The 15,752-nt window shown below is 43.6% G+C and overlaps 1 protein-coding gene across 1 annotated transcript in view; it reads right to left on the bottom strand.

Annotated features, from left to right (window-relative positions):
* The window catches only part of stk10 (serine/threonine kinase 10), a 56,735-nt gene that overhangs the window by 2,630 nt on the left and 38,353 nt on the right, over positions 1-15,752 (bottom strand). Inside the window, exons 8-18 of the mRNA XM_046328533.1 lie at positions 12,155-12,295; positions 8,038-8,643; positions 5,290-5,420; positions 4,102-4,225; positions 3,356-3,535; positions 2,982-3,074; positions 2,766-2,895; positions 2,377-2,501; positions 1,869-2,057; positions 351-476; positions 102-215 (exon numbers count right to left, since the gene is read on the bottom strand). Of these exons, the coding sequence (XP_046184489.1) occupies positions 102-215; positions 351-476; positions 1,869-2,057; positions 2,377-2,501; positions 2,766-2,895; positions 2,982-3,074; positions 3,356-3,535; positions 4,102-4,225; positions 5,290-5,420; positions 8,038-8,643; positions 12,155-12,295 (1,959 nt within the window). The remainder of the gene's footprint in view (positions 1-101; positions 216-350; positions 477-1,868; positions 2,058-2,376; positions 2,502-2,765; positions 2,896-2,981; positions 3,075-3,355; positions 3,536-4,101; positions 4,226-5,289; positions 5,421-8,037; positions 8,644-12,154; positions 12,296-15,752) is intronic.

Here is a 15,752-nt window from a genome sequence, read left to right as displayed (position 1 = left end):
AGATCAAAGCAATGGCAACTCCAGTACTGGGTATTAATGTACATTTTACAACTTTTCAATGTCAACAATATTAATTGTCTGGGACTAAAACAATTGGATACCATTTTCCTGGGCTTGAGCTGCTCCCTCCACTCATTGAGCTGGTGGTTGTGCTGCTCATCCAGAGACTTGAGCCTCTGAGTCTCGTTCTCAATCAGCAGGTGGCACTTCTCATTCTGCGTGCACACACACTAATATTAAAGCAATACTTGTGGAATGTATTTTCTTTACAACCCCACAATTTGTGGAGTTACATTTTATTGTATATTTATTCCACCCCACTAAGGGCAGACAGACAGACAGACGGTCACCTGTAGCTGCTGCAGCTCCCTGACATTGCCTTCACACTGGCCAATCATGTCCCTCATCTGGCTCTCATGCTTCTGCTGCTGGTGCTGCCGCTCAGCCTTCTGACGCTTCTCCTCCTGCTGGGCAAACTGGAGAGGTGCACACACACACACACACACACACACACACACACACACACACACACACACACACACACACACACACACACACACACACACACACACACACACACACACACACACACACACACACACACACACACACACACACACGAAAGAGGGGGAGATCGAGGGATGAGAGATTAGTTTACAACCCTGAGACCTGATACAGTTCTGTGATATGAATATGATATACACTACATGACCAGAAGTGTGTGGACAGCTGCTCGTCGAACATCTCATTCCAAAATCATGGGCATTAATATGGAGTTGGTCCCCACTTTGCTGCTATAACAGCCTCCACTCATCTGGGAAGAAAAAAATGGTCCACTAGATGTGGGGACTTGCTTCCATTCAGCCACAAGAGCATTAGTGAGGTCGGGCACTGATGTTGGGCGATTAGGCCTGGCTCGCAGTCGGCGTTCCAATTCATCCTAAAGGTGTTCGATGGGGTTGAGGTCAGGGCTCTGTGCAGACCAGTCAAATTCTTCCACACCGATCTCGACAAACCTTTTCTGTATGGACCTCGCTTTGTGCACAGGGGCATTGTCATGCTGAAACAGGAAAGGGCCTTCCCCAAACTGTTGCTAGAAATTTGGAAGCACAGAATCGTCTAGAATGTCATAGTATGCTGTAGCATTAAGATTTAAGCCCAAACCTTGAAAAACAGCCCCAGAACATTATTCCTCCTCCACCAAACTCCTGGAATCCGCCAAACCCAGATTAATCAGTTGGACTGCCAGATGGTGAAGAGTGATCCATCCACTGCTCCAGAGTCCAATGGCGGCAAGCTTTACATCACTAACACTTCAGCACTCGGCGGTCCCGTTCTGTGAGCTTGTGTGCCCTACCACTTCACATTAACACCACTTCTAGTTGACCAGGGCAGCTCTAGCAGGGCAGAAATTTTACAGACTTACTTGCTGGAAAAGTGGCATCCTATGACAGTGCCACGTTGAAAGTCACTGAGCTCTTCAGTATGGGCCATTCAACTGCCAATGTTTGTCTATGGTGATTGCATGTCTGTGTGCTTTATCATTCTTCTCGAGCCATCACTTGCACACCTTTTCTGATATAAGTATCCATTTGAATAGACATCACAGCCAGCCAGCCAGCCAGCCAGACAAGCAGGATGGTGTGTTCCTGCTGGTATTCATCGAGCTGTCTGGTTGGTTCTTCTGCCCCCTGGAGCCTAACCTTACTCCCGTTACTATCTACATCTCTAACCGACACTTGACTTCATCCCATGGCTACACTTCAACAGTTACATTTTGTTTCCACATTTACAACGACAGTCTTCACCCTCCTCTTCCCTCGTTTCTCCGCCTCCCTCTACCCAGACATTCTGTAGTTTTCTGGTACCTGTTTGATCTTCTCGCGGTCCTCCGAGGCGCTGCCAGTGGAGTTGATGCGGAGGCTCTTCTTGAACATGACCATGCGGGTCTTGCCCTCACTGCGCTGGATCTTGGGCATGCGACCCTTCTCCTGCTGCTGCCGGGCCTTGAGCACCTCAATCATCCGCTGGTTATAGCACTGCATCTGCTCTTGTTCCTGAGGAGACAAAAAAATAAAATGACTATTTTTAACCTTTTTTTAAGTAGGCAAGTCAGTTAAGAACAAATTATTATTTTACAATGACGGCCTACCCCGGCCAAACCCTAACGACGCTGAGCCAATTGTGCGCCACCCTATGGGACTCCCAATCACAGCCGGTTGTGATACAGCCTGGACTCGAACCGGGGTCCGTAGTGATGCCTCAAGCACTGAGTGCCTTAGACTACTGCGCCACTTAGGAGCCCATCAAAAGCATAGGTATGGATGAGGATGCACACACACACATATTGCAAAGGTCAGGGTTACTGTACTGTACCTTCTCATGCTTCTTGAGCAGCTGGTGGCGTTGGAGGAAATACTGGTCTTTGAGCTGCTGTTTCAGTAACTGGTGCTTCTCATGAAGGTTCTTCTCCTCTAGGTCCCAGATAGTAGCTTCCCTTTCTGAGGACGGAAAGTAGAGAGAGTGAATGATCGACTTCTGAAAGCAGCTGAAATAAGAGAAAGAGTGATATTACATTGACCAATTGGAGGGGAGAGTGTAATCACTCTGAATGAGTATGCATCTGTTAAGTTATTGAGGAGGATAGGGCTTGAACAGATCAAGGGTGTGTGAAGGGGCTCTGACTAGACAACTCTCACTGGATCAGCGAATGTCATTGTGCTAAGTGTTGATGGCACCCAGACATCAAGTGTGTGAGGCTGTACCTCTGACGAGGTGTTGTTTCTTGTCGAGACACTGCCTCTCCGTCTCGGAGATATCCCTCTTGTTCTCTGAGATTATGCTCTTCAGCGTTGTGTCCAGGTGGTCCTTCTGGTCCGACAGGAAGTTCTGCTCCTGAAGCACAGGAAGTGATGAGACGTTAGCATTTTAACTGGATTTAGAGGTCAGTGTCCAGGTGAAAGAAAGCAGCTTGTATTTACCTCGGTTTGCTTCATTTGTGTAAAGCTGTTCATTCTCTGCTTCATGGCATCTTTCCGGGTCTTTCTGGGGAGCTTCTCAACCTCATTCTTCACCTGGGAAAGTTATTGTAAAATACATGGACTTAATATTAATAACAATACCTCCCTAATTTTTAAACTAATCACCCACACGCTTGATACACACACACACACACACACACACACCTTACTATACATACATGTGAGGACTTTTACTGGAGCAACAATTGATTCCAACCCCTAAGCCAGAAAAAGCCTTTTTACAAGCGAGTTCCTCACTTCTCTGAATTTGTGTTGGTTTAGGTATAGTAAAACATGTACACACACACATATTTTCTCTCGCTCCCTCCTCTCACCTCCTTCTTCTTGTGCTTCATCTGCTCCTGGAACTTGGTGTAGTCACGTTCCTGTTCGGCGCGGATGTGTTTGGTCTCGTCCCTGAGCCTGACAGTGTGGTCCGTCTCCATCTTCTCAATGGTCTGCTTCTGGTGCTTCTCCAGAGTCTCCAGCTCCGTGTCGTAGTACTTCTTCTTCGCCTGGGAGGAGCAGAGAAAGAAATTGAACACCTTCACCATCAAATAAACTATCACCATATTTATATCATAAGTAGCCATGATCCTGGTCAATCAGATGGGCTGGAAGGAGTTAGAGCTGGAGAGGGTAGGAGAGGAAACTGTGGAAAAAGTAGAATGTACATTTTAGTTTTATATAAATTGTAAAATGTCAAAAGTTTATCAGAGATAATATCCCGCATTTAAAAATAATAGAATGATTATTATTAGGTGGGTGCTTGACACATTAACAAATAAATAACTTAATCTGTCAATTGACAGACATGAAAGAGGTCTTCTTCATCTTTTATTTCTCTTGGTGAGGGAGATGTAGAAAAAGGATTCCATGAGACTGATATCCAATGGGAGGTTGACACCAGGCGGCGGGGGGGGGGGTGTTGGTGTGAACTCAGCTAATATCATGGTGTTGGTGTAGATGGAGGAAGAAGGAATTCTGGGATTTCTTCCATTAGTGATGCATACATTAGAGGTGTGTGTCAGAAGCCTCTATCAGTGCAAACACTAAATGAGGGGTGTGTGTGTAGACCTACGTTCATCTCCTGGTCGAAGCGTCGCTGCATTTGCTCTCTTTGAGCATCCAGCTTGGTGTTGAGTAAGGCCTGAGCACGGTGCTCCTCTTTCTGCAGCAGACGCAGGTCCCTCAGCTCCTGACGCCTGCGCGGGCACACACACGCGCATACATGACACACAAAGTTCAAATATTCTTACTGTCATAAGTCTTGACCTTCACATACTTTGACAGTAAAAACACTGGGAGATATAACATTGCCTAAAAAGACTTGGAGGCAAATAATGCATCAAAGATCTAATAAACAGTCAGTCACAACATTGTAGACTGAATCAGTTATAAACACCATGACACAAAAGTTTCTTTCATATTAGAAGACATAATATATTCTCTCCATGAGATTTAAGTCAAGAGATAGGAGGAGAGTTCATGGAATAGTCTTGCTCCCTCCATGACAATGACAGAGAGCTTAGAAATAAGAGGAATCTGACTACCAGATAGCAAGTGTGTGAGTGACAGTGTCTGAACCATATAGTGAACTGATGAACCAACACAGGGTGTGGTGTCACATTATCACCACTAGATGGCAGTGAGAACACCAGGCTACTGGCTCAAGGTCTTCAAATCAGGGAGAATGACTGTTCAGAACACTTTGAACTCTGATTGTAAACCCCTCAATTTCCAGATTATCTATGTTGTCGATTGGGGGGGATTTAGGGAGTCATAATAGTCATGTGAAATAGTGAAATATTTGTCCCATATAAAACCAGTGACTGGTATACATTGTGTTTACTAGTAAACTAAATATCTTATCACTGTTAGGGATTTATCACAATCCTTCCTTATCACTAAGGAATATAGAATGTTCCATGCCATGTTGCTCACACGACTCACACTGATCTGTGGTCTCATATATTGACATTTATAATTTTTCAGTTTAATTCTTTTCAGATGAAGTCTAGCCACTTGTTGCTGTCACAAAGCTCCTCTTGTGTATTTGTGCACTGATCTCAAAAGGGAAAAGAGCAGACCAGGATGCCCAAAATAGTCTGTTTACATTAGGGACATCCGAACACAGCCCAGGCTCTCAACAACTCAGTGTACCAGAGATCCTGTTTTATACAGAGAGACGAAGTAGACCCGGCCCTTTTTCCTGACCTTGATTCAGGGAGAAAACAAGAAGGGTTTACCAGGAAGCAGTGAGACTTGCCTGAGAAACCTCATCTCTTCATCTTTCTTCTCATCGTCGCTGATGATCTTGGATGTGGTCACACTGACCTGCACGCCGTCGATGACAAATTTCCTGGTGCGCTTCAATGTCTTATTGGAAAAGCGAGAGTCCTGGAAAGGGGGGAGGGAGTACTTTAACTTTTTGCACAGTTACAACTTTTTTCCTCTTTTATTTTGGAATGTGTGTAAGTGTAATATTTACTGTTCACTTTTTATTGTTTATTTCACTTGCAATAAAGCCCCTTGAAAATGAGAGGGAAAGAGAGAGAGAGACAGGTAGAGAGTGATAAAGAGGCTAATATATAGAGTAAGACTGTGTGTTTAGTGTCATAATTGGGTGACTGACTGCAGCAGTGTTTACACTGTTAAGACCATTTTTTAAATCAGGAAATAGTCCGCTTCATGTTTTGTTTCCTTTCCTTGAAACATGAGAACAACACACTAGTGTCTTTAAAAGGAGAAGGTGGTGAATGGAGAACACTGTATAGCCTGCCTGCCAGTTGACAGGAAAGAGCAGTACTTGTGTAAGACTATGTGATCCTGCTGGGCAGGTTCCTCTATAATCACACTGCTCTGCTGCACAGGGAGGGAGAGCCAAGCAGGAAGTGAGATTCTCTCTGACAACAGAGCTCTGTCAACCTCCAATAAAGTACAAAGATAGTCAGGCTCCACACTGATTCAGACCTACTTCTGTCTCTCCCCAGGAAGAGTAGCATGACCCTGGGTGACACGGATACATTTCAAAATTATTAGTGGAAATAATTTTCATCCTATTGATGAAAAATGAAACTGTATAGGTCCAGCTGAACAAACTCTGTTCTCTCTACATCGCTCACCAGAGAAGTAAACATGTCCTGCTGTAGCCATTCTAAACCTTTGACAGAGACACTCTGTGCGTGTTTGCACACTGTGTGTATGTACGTGAACAAGTGAGCACACATCCAATGTTCTCAGGGGGCCCAGGGGTCTGTAGTGCAGCAGCAGCTCTGCTGGAGTCTATCATTTTAACAACCAAAAGCTCCGCCGGCAACAATTGCCGCATAGAAACGACATCCACAATTCTGAATGCTGAATAAAGCTCAAGACAAAGAGCCATTGGTCATAAAGAATGGAAAATGGAGTCACTTTAGTTCAAACAGACTTGGCATTAAAGGATGGATGTGTCCATTTCCCAGAGAACAGTAGTTTGATTCCATCTCAGAGCCTTTTTGCTAGAAATGCAGCTTTTATTTTTTACTTAAAAATATCAGCTTGTAGTCAGTGGAGTTCTATTGCTTGACAAGATCCAAAATGGATGAATTCAGGTTATGGATCATTTAAAGGGGCAATCTGCAGTTGCTAGATCCATTTGTGGACTTATCAATGAATGATATGTACCCATTGATTCTTGCAGAATAGAACTTAGAAATGCCTCATGAACTTATTAGTTCAGCGGTCATACCCCATCAGAACCAAAAATATAAGCTTGTTTAAAGAAAGTACATTTAAACAAACACTGTAGCCTCAAAACATTGTTAAAACTATAATGTTGATATCATGGATGATCAGTCCTTGCATCCATAGCTCTGTCAATGAGCCCCATCCCTCAGCTTTTTACCCAGAAAGTGCAGGCAGGACGCTTCGTTATCGTTTCAAATGTTGATTTCCGCTTTAAAGCAGCCGTACACAGAAATCGCTACTCCATTTTCTGGTCGCTAAAATTTGAATAGTTTGCTTAATTTCCGTTTATGTAACAAAACAAGTATAGTGTAGAGAATCATTGACCCATGTTAACCGCTGTGAAATATATTTTACAGAACCAAAAATATTATTTTCAGCAGTTTGAAGCTGGTGTACAAAACTTAATGGGAAGCAGAGAAAGTCTGATGACTTTTTAAAAGGACATGGGGCAGAGAGAAAAATTTGCACAACTCATTTCCTGCAATTGTACACATTTTGCTATAGAGTGGAGAGAAATGTTTGCAGTTTTTAATATGATATCTGAGTGACACTGACTTACAAAATCAAATGGGCCCCCTGGCCGATAATTCGACCATGAGAACAAGTTTAGATAGCTGGCCTTTAAACTAACTTAGCAATCAAAAAAATGCTGGCATGTGACTATCAGGGATTGGCATAAGAGGAAAAACTGTTGATGCACAACCAAATTTCTAAATTCTAGTATTCTGACTCGCAACAGTAATTTGAGACCTCGACTGAGTTCCTAAAATTGATCCGAGGGCCCTCAAAAGGAGACAGCCAGTTGCCCATCCCTGCTCTACTCCATCATACCATCTTTGAATGGGCATTTTTTTCTCTTTAGAAGGTTGGGTTTAACCAGTTACATCTTGATAGAAAATGCCAAATATGTAAGAGTATAACTATAGCTTCACTAAGGCTAATTATCTCCAGACCTTGAATAAAGTAACATAACAAAACTGAAGCTCACTCACTAGTGTTTCCAGTGATTATGTTAATGAGAGTTCAACAACCTCTGCATTCTCAAAACAGTTGCTTTGTGAGTAGGTGTTAACCGTGGCCACAGGTAGCCATTGTTATGTAAAATGAAGCCCAGGGAAGTCACAGCGGTCTCACCCCAAGTCAGAGCAGGTACACCAAGGCCATAGCTCAGTAAGCTACTGGAGCCTGGCCATGGAAATAATCATACAAAAGTTAAGTCGTAGACTTTTTGGTAAAAGACTGTGGTAAATCTTCAGTGGAATGTGACATTAAACATGGGATTACTCACCACCCTGGAGGAGAGGGTCCCGTCGTCCTTGTTGACTGACATGTCTCCTGACAGGTTGAGGCTGATGTCCATGCTCTCAGAGGCAGACATGCTTCCCGCGTCAGAGTACCGCTTGGAAATTCTGCCATTGGCATTGTGGTGGGGCATCAGGTTGTCCATGTTAGCCCCTATAGAGGCCCTCTCCGGAGGCCCACTCCTCATGCTGCCATTCATCCCGATCAGAGGTGTGGGGTCTGGGGTAAGGGTGCTGCCCTCCTCCTGGCTTTGGGGTATCTCTGGTACCTCTACCACCTTAGGCTGTGCCAGCAGGGGTGGGTTCTCGGTCTCGGGGGTGTCCACGGGCTTGCCCTCGTCCGAAGTGGGGGTGCTCTTCCCATCCTCGATGCCCGAGTCAGAGGCGGTCTTACCGGAGGTCTCGCTCTCGGGCTTGTCCGAGTCCACGATGCTGATGCCATCGTCTGGGAGTTGTCGGTCCATCAGCTGGTCATCGACCTTGTGGGGCGGTCTTAGGGGGGGTTTGGCCTCGTCCACCACAGGGGTTTTGGAGGGTGTGTCTGTGGGTTGGTCCCCTTCTAGACTAGTCTGAGACGGGTCCTTGTCTGGAGACTGGAGAGGAAAGGAGAAGAAATCCATTGTTATTTGAGGCTGTCAGCAGCCAGAAGCACCTTCAGTGCCAATGTTGAAAGTAATCACTCTAATGAGCCAAATTAAATGGATGTAGCCTTAATGCCTAATAGTCTTAGTCTCTTGGCTTCATATTGCAGCAGAAAGCTGGTGTTGACCTTTAGTGGTACTGTCTCGTGGAATGAAGTTATTCCTGTTGAAACTCTGACCTACATCAAGTCTCCCTGCTCTGAGAACCTGAGATAAGTATGAGCTGTCTTGGAGCGTTAAGCAAACAACGTCATCTGCCATATTTACGACTGCGGCCAGCCTTTCAATTGGCTCCTCTAAACACAACTGGAGAAATCTACAGATATTAATACCAGAATGAACTAGCTGGTAGCTCATTTATCAACCGTGCGTACATTTCTTACTAAATTCTGGCATACGTGGAGATTCTAGCAACAAATGATTGCGATTTATCAAACCATCTCCTGCCTTGGTATAGGCTCTAAGATTAAGTAGGCTATTATGCCATGCTCATATCGCAAAACAATACTGTAGCCTACCCATACTGTCTTAGGTTACCAGTCTATTTACTTTCAAGCATGTTTAGATATTGAATGAGCGATGGGTAAATGATAGCATGGTTAGCTACTGAATGAGCGATGGGTAAATGATAGCATGGTTAGCTACTGAATGAGCGATGGGTAAATGGTAGCATGGTTAGCTACTGAATGAGCGATGGGTAAATGGTAGCATGGTTAGCTACTGAATGAGCGATGGATAAATGGTAGCATGGTTAGCTATTGAATGAGAGATGGGTAAATGGTAGCATGGCTAGTTATTCAATGAGCGATGGGTAAATGGTAGCATGGTTAGCTATTGAATGAGTAATGGGTAAATGGTAGCATGGTTAGTTATTGAAAGAGCAATTAATAAATTGTAGCATGGTTAGCTATTGAATGAGCGATGGGTAAATGGTAGCATGTTAGCTACTGAATGAGTAATGGGTAAATGGTAGCATGGTTAGCTACTGAATGAGCGATGGGTAAATGGTAGCATGGCTAGTTATTGAATGAGCGATGGATAAATGGTAGCATGGTTAGTTATTGAATGAGCGATGGATAAATGGTAGCATGGTTAGCTATTGAAACAGCGATGGATAAATGGTATCCTAATATTGGTTGTGTAGCGGGAATATACCAGTCATGTCAGAAAACGAGGGACATGTCCTGTTATATGATTATGATTTAGGCCTATTTATAATCAAATTAAAATATATTAAGCGACATTCTGCTATGCAAACTGGGTATGGGATCTTTTTACCAACATATGCATATATTTTATCATTAGGCCTAGACGTTTTAATGTTATTACTCTACCATTATTATAATTCATGTGCGTCAAACACCTCCATTTCTCCCAACAACAACATTTGCATGCAATACAGTTCATCAACCACTAGAAGTTGCGCATACACATGGTCTGGGATTTGTGTGGCAATACACACACTCTCCCATCAAATTCAAAACGTATAAATACCAACCTTTGCAGGAAAACTAGCGCACGTGAGGTTTAGTCTTTTTTCGCACGCACGTTCGCACGCACCTTTGATAAATGAGGCCCCAGGCCCTGAGAGGGCTGTTCACAACCTCTACACTCCGCCAATGCACATGCTGTAGGTTCCTGCGCGTGTGCGTGCGTGCGAGCGCAAAGGAGGTCTAAGGTTTCCTGAAAGATGCACTCTCAGGCCTCGAGTTTCCCTCTGGGGCGGGGGGTTTGTGTTTGTGAGGTGAAAGCAGTTTGGAGCATCTGCTGATTTCAGACTGCGTCAGCAGCAGCTATAAGACTAGAGGACAAGACAGACAGCTGATATACTGATGAGCTAAGCTTAGCAAAAACAATAATGAAGACAACTGCTAGGGTCCAAACAAAATGACCGACCTGAAATTACCATATCACATAATATATATGAATGACTCATTATCACCTAGAAATAATCCAACCAGTCGAATGTGATTTACTAAAACGAAGTTCAGTTTTATTAGAAAAATAATGGTATATGTTAACTTAAAGATCAAATCTGTGGAACAGGGGTCATGTCAAACTTTGAATAAGGAAGTTGTCAAGAGGAGAAGCTAAGGAGATATTTGTGCCGGTGTGCAGGACAAATAGCATGTATTTTTAGAGGTGGGTAAGTGGGTGTGTGAAAGCATGAATTCCGGTTTCTGTTCCTTTGTTTGGCTCCAGTGAGTTAGTGTCCTCAGATTTTCTCTCACTTTCCCCCTATACATGCATAAACCACAAACCTATTACTCGATCACATGGCAAGTACACAGAAAAACTTAACTAGAAGTGTTTGATTAATAGATCTGATAGGATTTGAATAGTAGATGTTTTAGGGGCTGTTTCCCTGAAACAGGTGAACCCATTTTCTATGCAGATTCTCCAGTGAGGTTGTTTTTACATCCTGGATGAGCCGTAATCTTTGTGCAAGAAATAGCCTTTTAGTGTTTGAATAGTAGAATGACCATACAAAGAGTCCTCATCATGGACATAATGGCAGCTGGGGGTCGATGTCACCCCGGGAGTGTGAGACTATCAGTATGTGCAGAATGTACTCGAGTTTGTGTGCGTTTGTATTCTATCATCTCAGTGTGTGTGTCTGTGTGTCTCCCCTCGGCCCCATCTCAGTGTGTGTGTCTGTGTGTGTGTGTGTGTGTGTGTGTGTGTGTGTGTGTGTGTGTGTGTGTGTGTGTGTGTGTGTGTGTGTGTGTGTGTGTGTGTGTGTGTGTCCCCTCGGCCCCTTCTCAGTGTGTGTGTGTGTGTGTGTGTGTGTGTGTGTGTCTCCCCTCGGCCCCTTCTCAGTGTGTGTGTGTCCATCTCAGTGTTTGCACTCCTAACACCACAGACACACCCCCACACTTCAGTGAGCGCTGTCCTGACCTCCCCTGCTCAGTCAATACACTCCCCAGTTAGAGGGTAGACCACACACACACACACACACACACACACACACACACACACACACACACACACACACACACACACACACACACACACACACACACACACACACACACACACACACACACACACACACACACACACACACACACACACACACACAGGAAGCTGCAGATTGTGGGGTTTAGGGCGTGCTAGCAGAAACATTCTGAAGTCAGCATACATAGAAACTGTCAAAAGTTGATGTACTGTAATTCTATACAGCCGTTATTGTACGTAGACATTAAGATGACATTGCTACACACACACCCTCCTTTGATTTCCCTCCCATTATGATTGGTAATGAGATTCATTATTGGTTGAATAAGCCAAACAACTTTGAGATCTATTGTATAAGGCTAGTATGAAACAAGCATTTTGCAACAATTTGTGTATGTGACCAATAAAATTGTTATTTGAGATCGTTAATCTCTCTCTCTCTCACACAAACGATAAAGAGGGAGATGATGAAGACACAGTAGAGAGTTGGCAGTAAAAGTCTTACCACTGGGACTGTGAGCTCAGCAGTGTCATCCTCCTCTCCTTCCTCTCTATTGTCCTCAATTTCCTCCATGACTTCAGCCTTCGCCTCAGCAACCAGCTCTTGCAGGGGTCTGTTAGTCTTCACCGAGCAGACAAAGGGGTGCTGGGGGGGGGGCAGAGGCAAGAGGGAGTCAGGACAACCATGTTACAACCCAAGAACATAGAACAGTGACCGGGGGCATAGAAAGCAAAGAGGAACTTTCACTGAAGGGAGAAACTTAATGTGCCACCTGCATCGACCCATGGCAAGAATACCAGAGACCAGGGTATGAGCTCACCCTGAAGAAACAATGAAGAGTTTATTACCCCAAATCCACATGTGATTATGATACCAAGTTCCTAGATTAGACAGAGCTAAAAAGAGAATAATTTAATTAGAGTGAATGAATATGAGCTGGCTTAAGAGGGGATCATTTGACAGCCACAAACAAGGCTGTGAAAAGGTTCAGGTAGCCCAGAGAAGATAAAAGAGAAAGGTAATCCATTATTCAGGTGATTTGCACCACAGGTAATTTAATTGGCCCAGCTGGTGTAGGTGGGCATGTGAGAGGAGACTGGCTGAGGCGCAAAGGGACACTCTGGGCTGCCTGAATCTGTGTGGTAGCATTAGCAATAGCTTTTAACTTCTCCAATGACAGAAAATGAATCAAGTCAGCAATGAGTCAGGGGAGAACAGAGTGCCAGCTATCAAACAGGTGACAGGAGAACGCCAGGCAAAGTGCTGTACTTGAACACCACACAGCAGTGTCTAGGGTATCAAATAAAACAGTGAGAAGCATTTTAAAACACATCACTAAGATGATGTGAAGATTATAGACTTCGCTCACTGGAAATCCAAGAGAAATGATAAGACATTCTAAAACACATCACTTCCTGGGTACACGGTAGAAGCTACCCCTCTGTAACTATTATAAAAACCACAAGCTTGGTTTCTGCTGAGCTGAACAGTGAGTCCTTTTACACTGCAGCCCCTCTCTGAGACCCAGCACCTCGGAGTAGGAGTGCTGATCTAGGATCAGCCCTCCCCTGGTCCATGTAATCTTATTCATTATGATCTAAAAAGCAAAGCTGATCCTATACCAACACTCCTACTATGGTAGACTCTGCCCCTCCGGCTTCAACATGTTTACTATGACATCTGAGCCCAGACAACCAGCGCTACACTAAGCCAACGTTCAATGGGTGAAGAAAGCAAACGGCTACAGGGGAGTGCCTCACCGCTGTAGCCTCCCTCACCCAGGCCTGGCCTGGACTGCTGATGGGCCATGGTGTGTCAAATGCTTCATTGTCAACCAAATGGTCCAGAGGTAGAGGCACAGAATGGCTGAAGTTACTCCCAACTGCTGGTCCAGTTAGAATTTGGGCATGGGTAATCTGATCCTAGATCTGTGGTTAGGCCAAGATGGTCCCCACAAGATCCACCATCACGGCCGTGGGGAGTTAAGATACTTCATCAAGATACTTCTTCATTATTTATCATATATATATTATATTATATATTATATTATTATATATTATTATTATTATTATATTATTATATTATTATTATTATATTATATATTATGTGGTTGTGTAGACAACATGTATACAACATTCCTCATATGAGATGAGGTGACCATGGACATCAAATCGTTATGTCATATGCGCCGAATACAATACTTACGAGAACCTTTCCCAACAATGCAGTTCAAAAGTAAGAAATCTAAATAATATACAAATAAAAAGTAAGAATAAAACAAGAATAAAGAGACTATAAAATGAGTACCAGTTCAGAGTCAATGTGCAGGGGACAAGGTAGTTGAGGTAATAAGTACTGCACTGTCGTAACTAGAAACACAACATTTCACTACACCCGTATTAACATCTGCTAACCATGTGTATGTGACCAATAACATTTGATGCATGTTGGGGTAAAAGTGACTAGGCAATCAGGATAGATAAACAGAGTAGCAACAGCATATGTGAAGAGTGTGAAAGTGTGTCTCTGGGTGTGTGTGGTGTCAATAAGCACGTGTGAGTCTGTTGTGTGTGTGTGTACAAGAGAGTCAGTGTAGTATGTAGTGTGAGTCCAGTAAGTGTGCATAGAGCCAGTACAAGTAGAGTCAGTGTAGTACAAGAGAGTATGTGTGTGAGTGTGTGGGTAGAGTCCAGTAAGTGTGCATAGAGCCAGTACAAGAGAGTCAGTGTAGTATGTGTGAGTGTGTGGGTCGAGTCCAGTAAGTGTGCATAGAGCCAGTACAAGAGAGTCAGTGTAGTATGTGTGAGTGTGTGGGTAGAGTCCAGTAAGTGTGCATAGAGCCAGTACAAGAGAGTCAGTGTAGTATGTGTGAGTGTGTGGGTCGAGTCCAGTAAGTGTGCATAGAGCCAGTACAAGAGAGTCAGTGCAAATAAAAAGGGGGTCAATATAAATAGTCAGGGTAGACATTTAACTGTTCAGCTGTCTTATGGCTTGGGGGTAGAAGCTGTTCAGGAGCCTTTTGGTCCCAGACTTGGCTCTCTGGTACTGCTTGCTGTGCAGTAGCAGAGAGAACAGTTTATGACTTGGGTGGCTGGAGTCTGAGAAATTAGGGCCTTCCTCTGACACTGCCTGGTATAGGAGGTCCTGGATGGCAAGGACCTCAGCCAAAGTGATGTACTGGGCCATACGCACAACCTTCTGTGGCTTCTTACTGTCGGATGCCAAGCTGCTGCCATACCAAGCTGTGAGGTAGCCACTCAATATAATCTCAATGGTGCAGCTGAATAATATTTTGAGGATCTGAGGGCCCATGCCAAATCTTTTTGGTCCAGAGCGTTCGATTTGCCACTGACAACTGTGTGCTGTTTTCAAGGGATTGTTAATTACATTTGAATTATTTAGTTCTAATATCACCACCTCTTGAAGAGCAAAGTCAGAACTTTACATTTTCGATTATTCCATGCAAAACAACTCCATCAGCGTTATATGCAGCAAAGTAAAATGCATGATTTTAATGATCAGTAAACATCAATTGATCATGTCATTTCAGTAACGTGACAGTAGCCAACATTAATTGGATATTTGAGTGATAAAATAAGTGAACTATACCTGACTAGTAATTATGAGTGGTTAATGTTCATTTCCACATCCTTCATGGGGGAATTAAGCAGCAGAAGGGCCCATTTGCCCATGTAATGTTACTGTTTGAGCCAGTTTGCTACAGCAGGAAAATAATCCTTCAGCAACAAGAAATGTGAATTGTTATGTGGTTATAATTCATGGATTTCTTTTGTAGAGGTTGACATTTTAAAGTGGAAATTACTTTTAAAGTGGAAATGAATACACTAGTTTGCATTTCCTTAAGGGCATTAAAACCCTCAGCAATAAAGGGTGATCAAATTAAGACCCTACATATATAGCTGATAATGTTTACTTTACAAGCTACCGGTAGAAACTTTGTACAGTTGGCTAAACATAATGGTAAGTAGACCTAATGTACTGTTTTCTCCAACCAACGTAGGCCTAACTAGTGAAGTTAGCCTACATCATCCCCTTTTCAACATTGTTAAATAGTATTTAACCATGATTGCTGCAGACAGAT

This window comes from Oncorhynchus gorbuscha, linkage group LG02, assembly GCF_021184085.1.
Source record: "Oncorhynchus gorbuscha isolate QuinsamMale2020 ecotype Even-year linkage group LG02, OgorEven_v1.0, whole genome shotgun sequence".
Classification (NCBI taxonomy): domain Eukaryota; kingdom Metazoa; phylum Chordata; class Actinopteri; order Salmoniformes; family Salmonidae; genus Oncorhynchus; species Oncorhynchus gorbuscha.
This window is presented reverse-complemented; position numbering and strand designations above follow the sequence as displayed.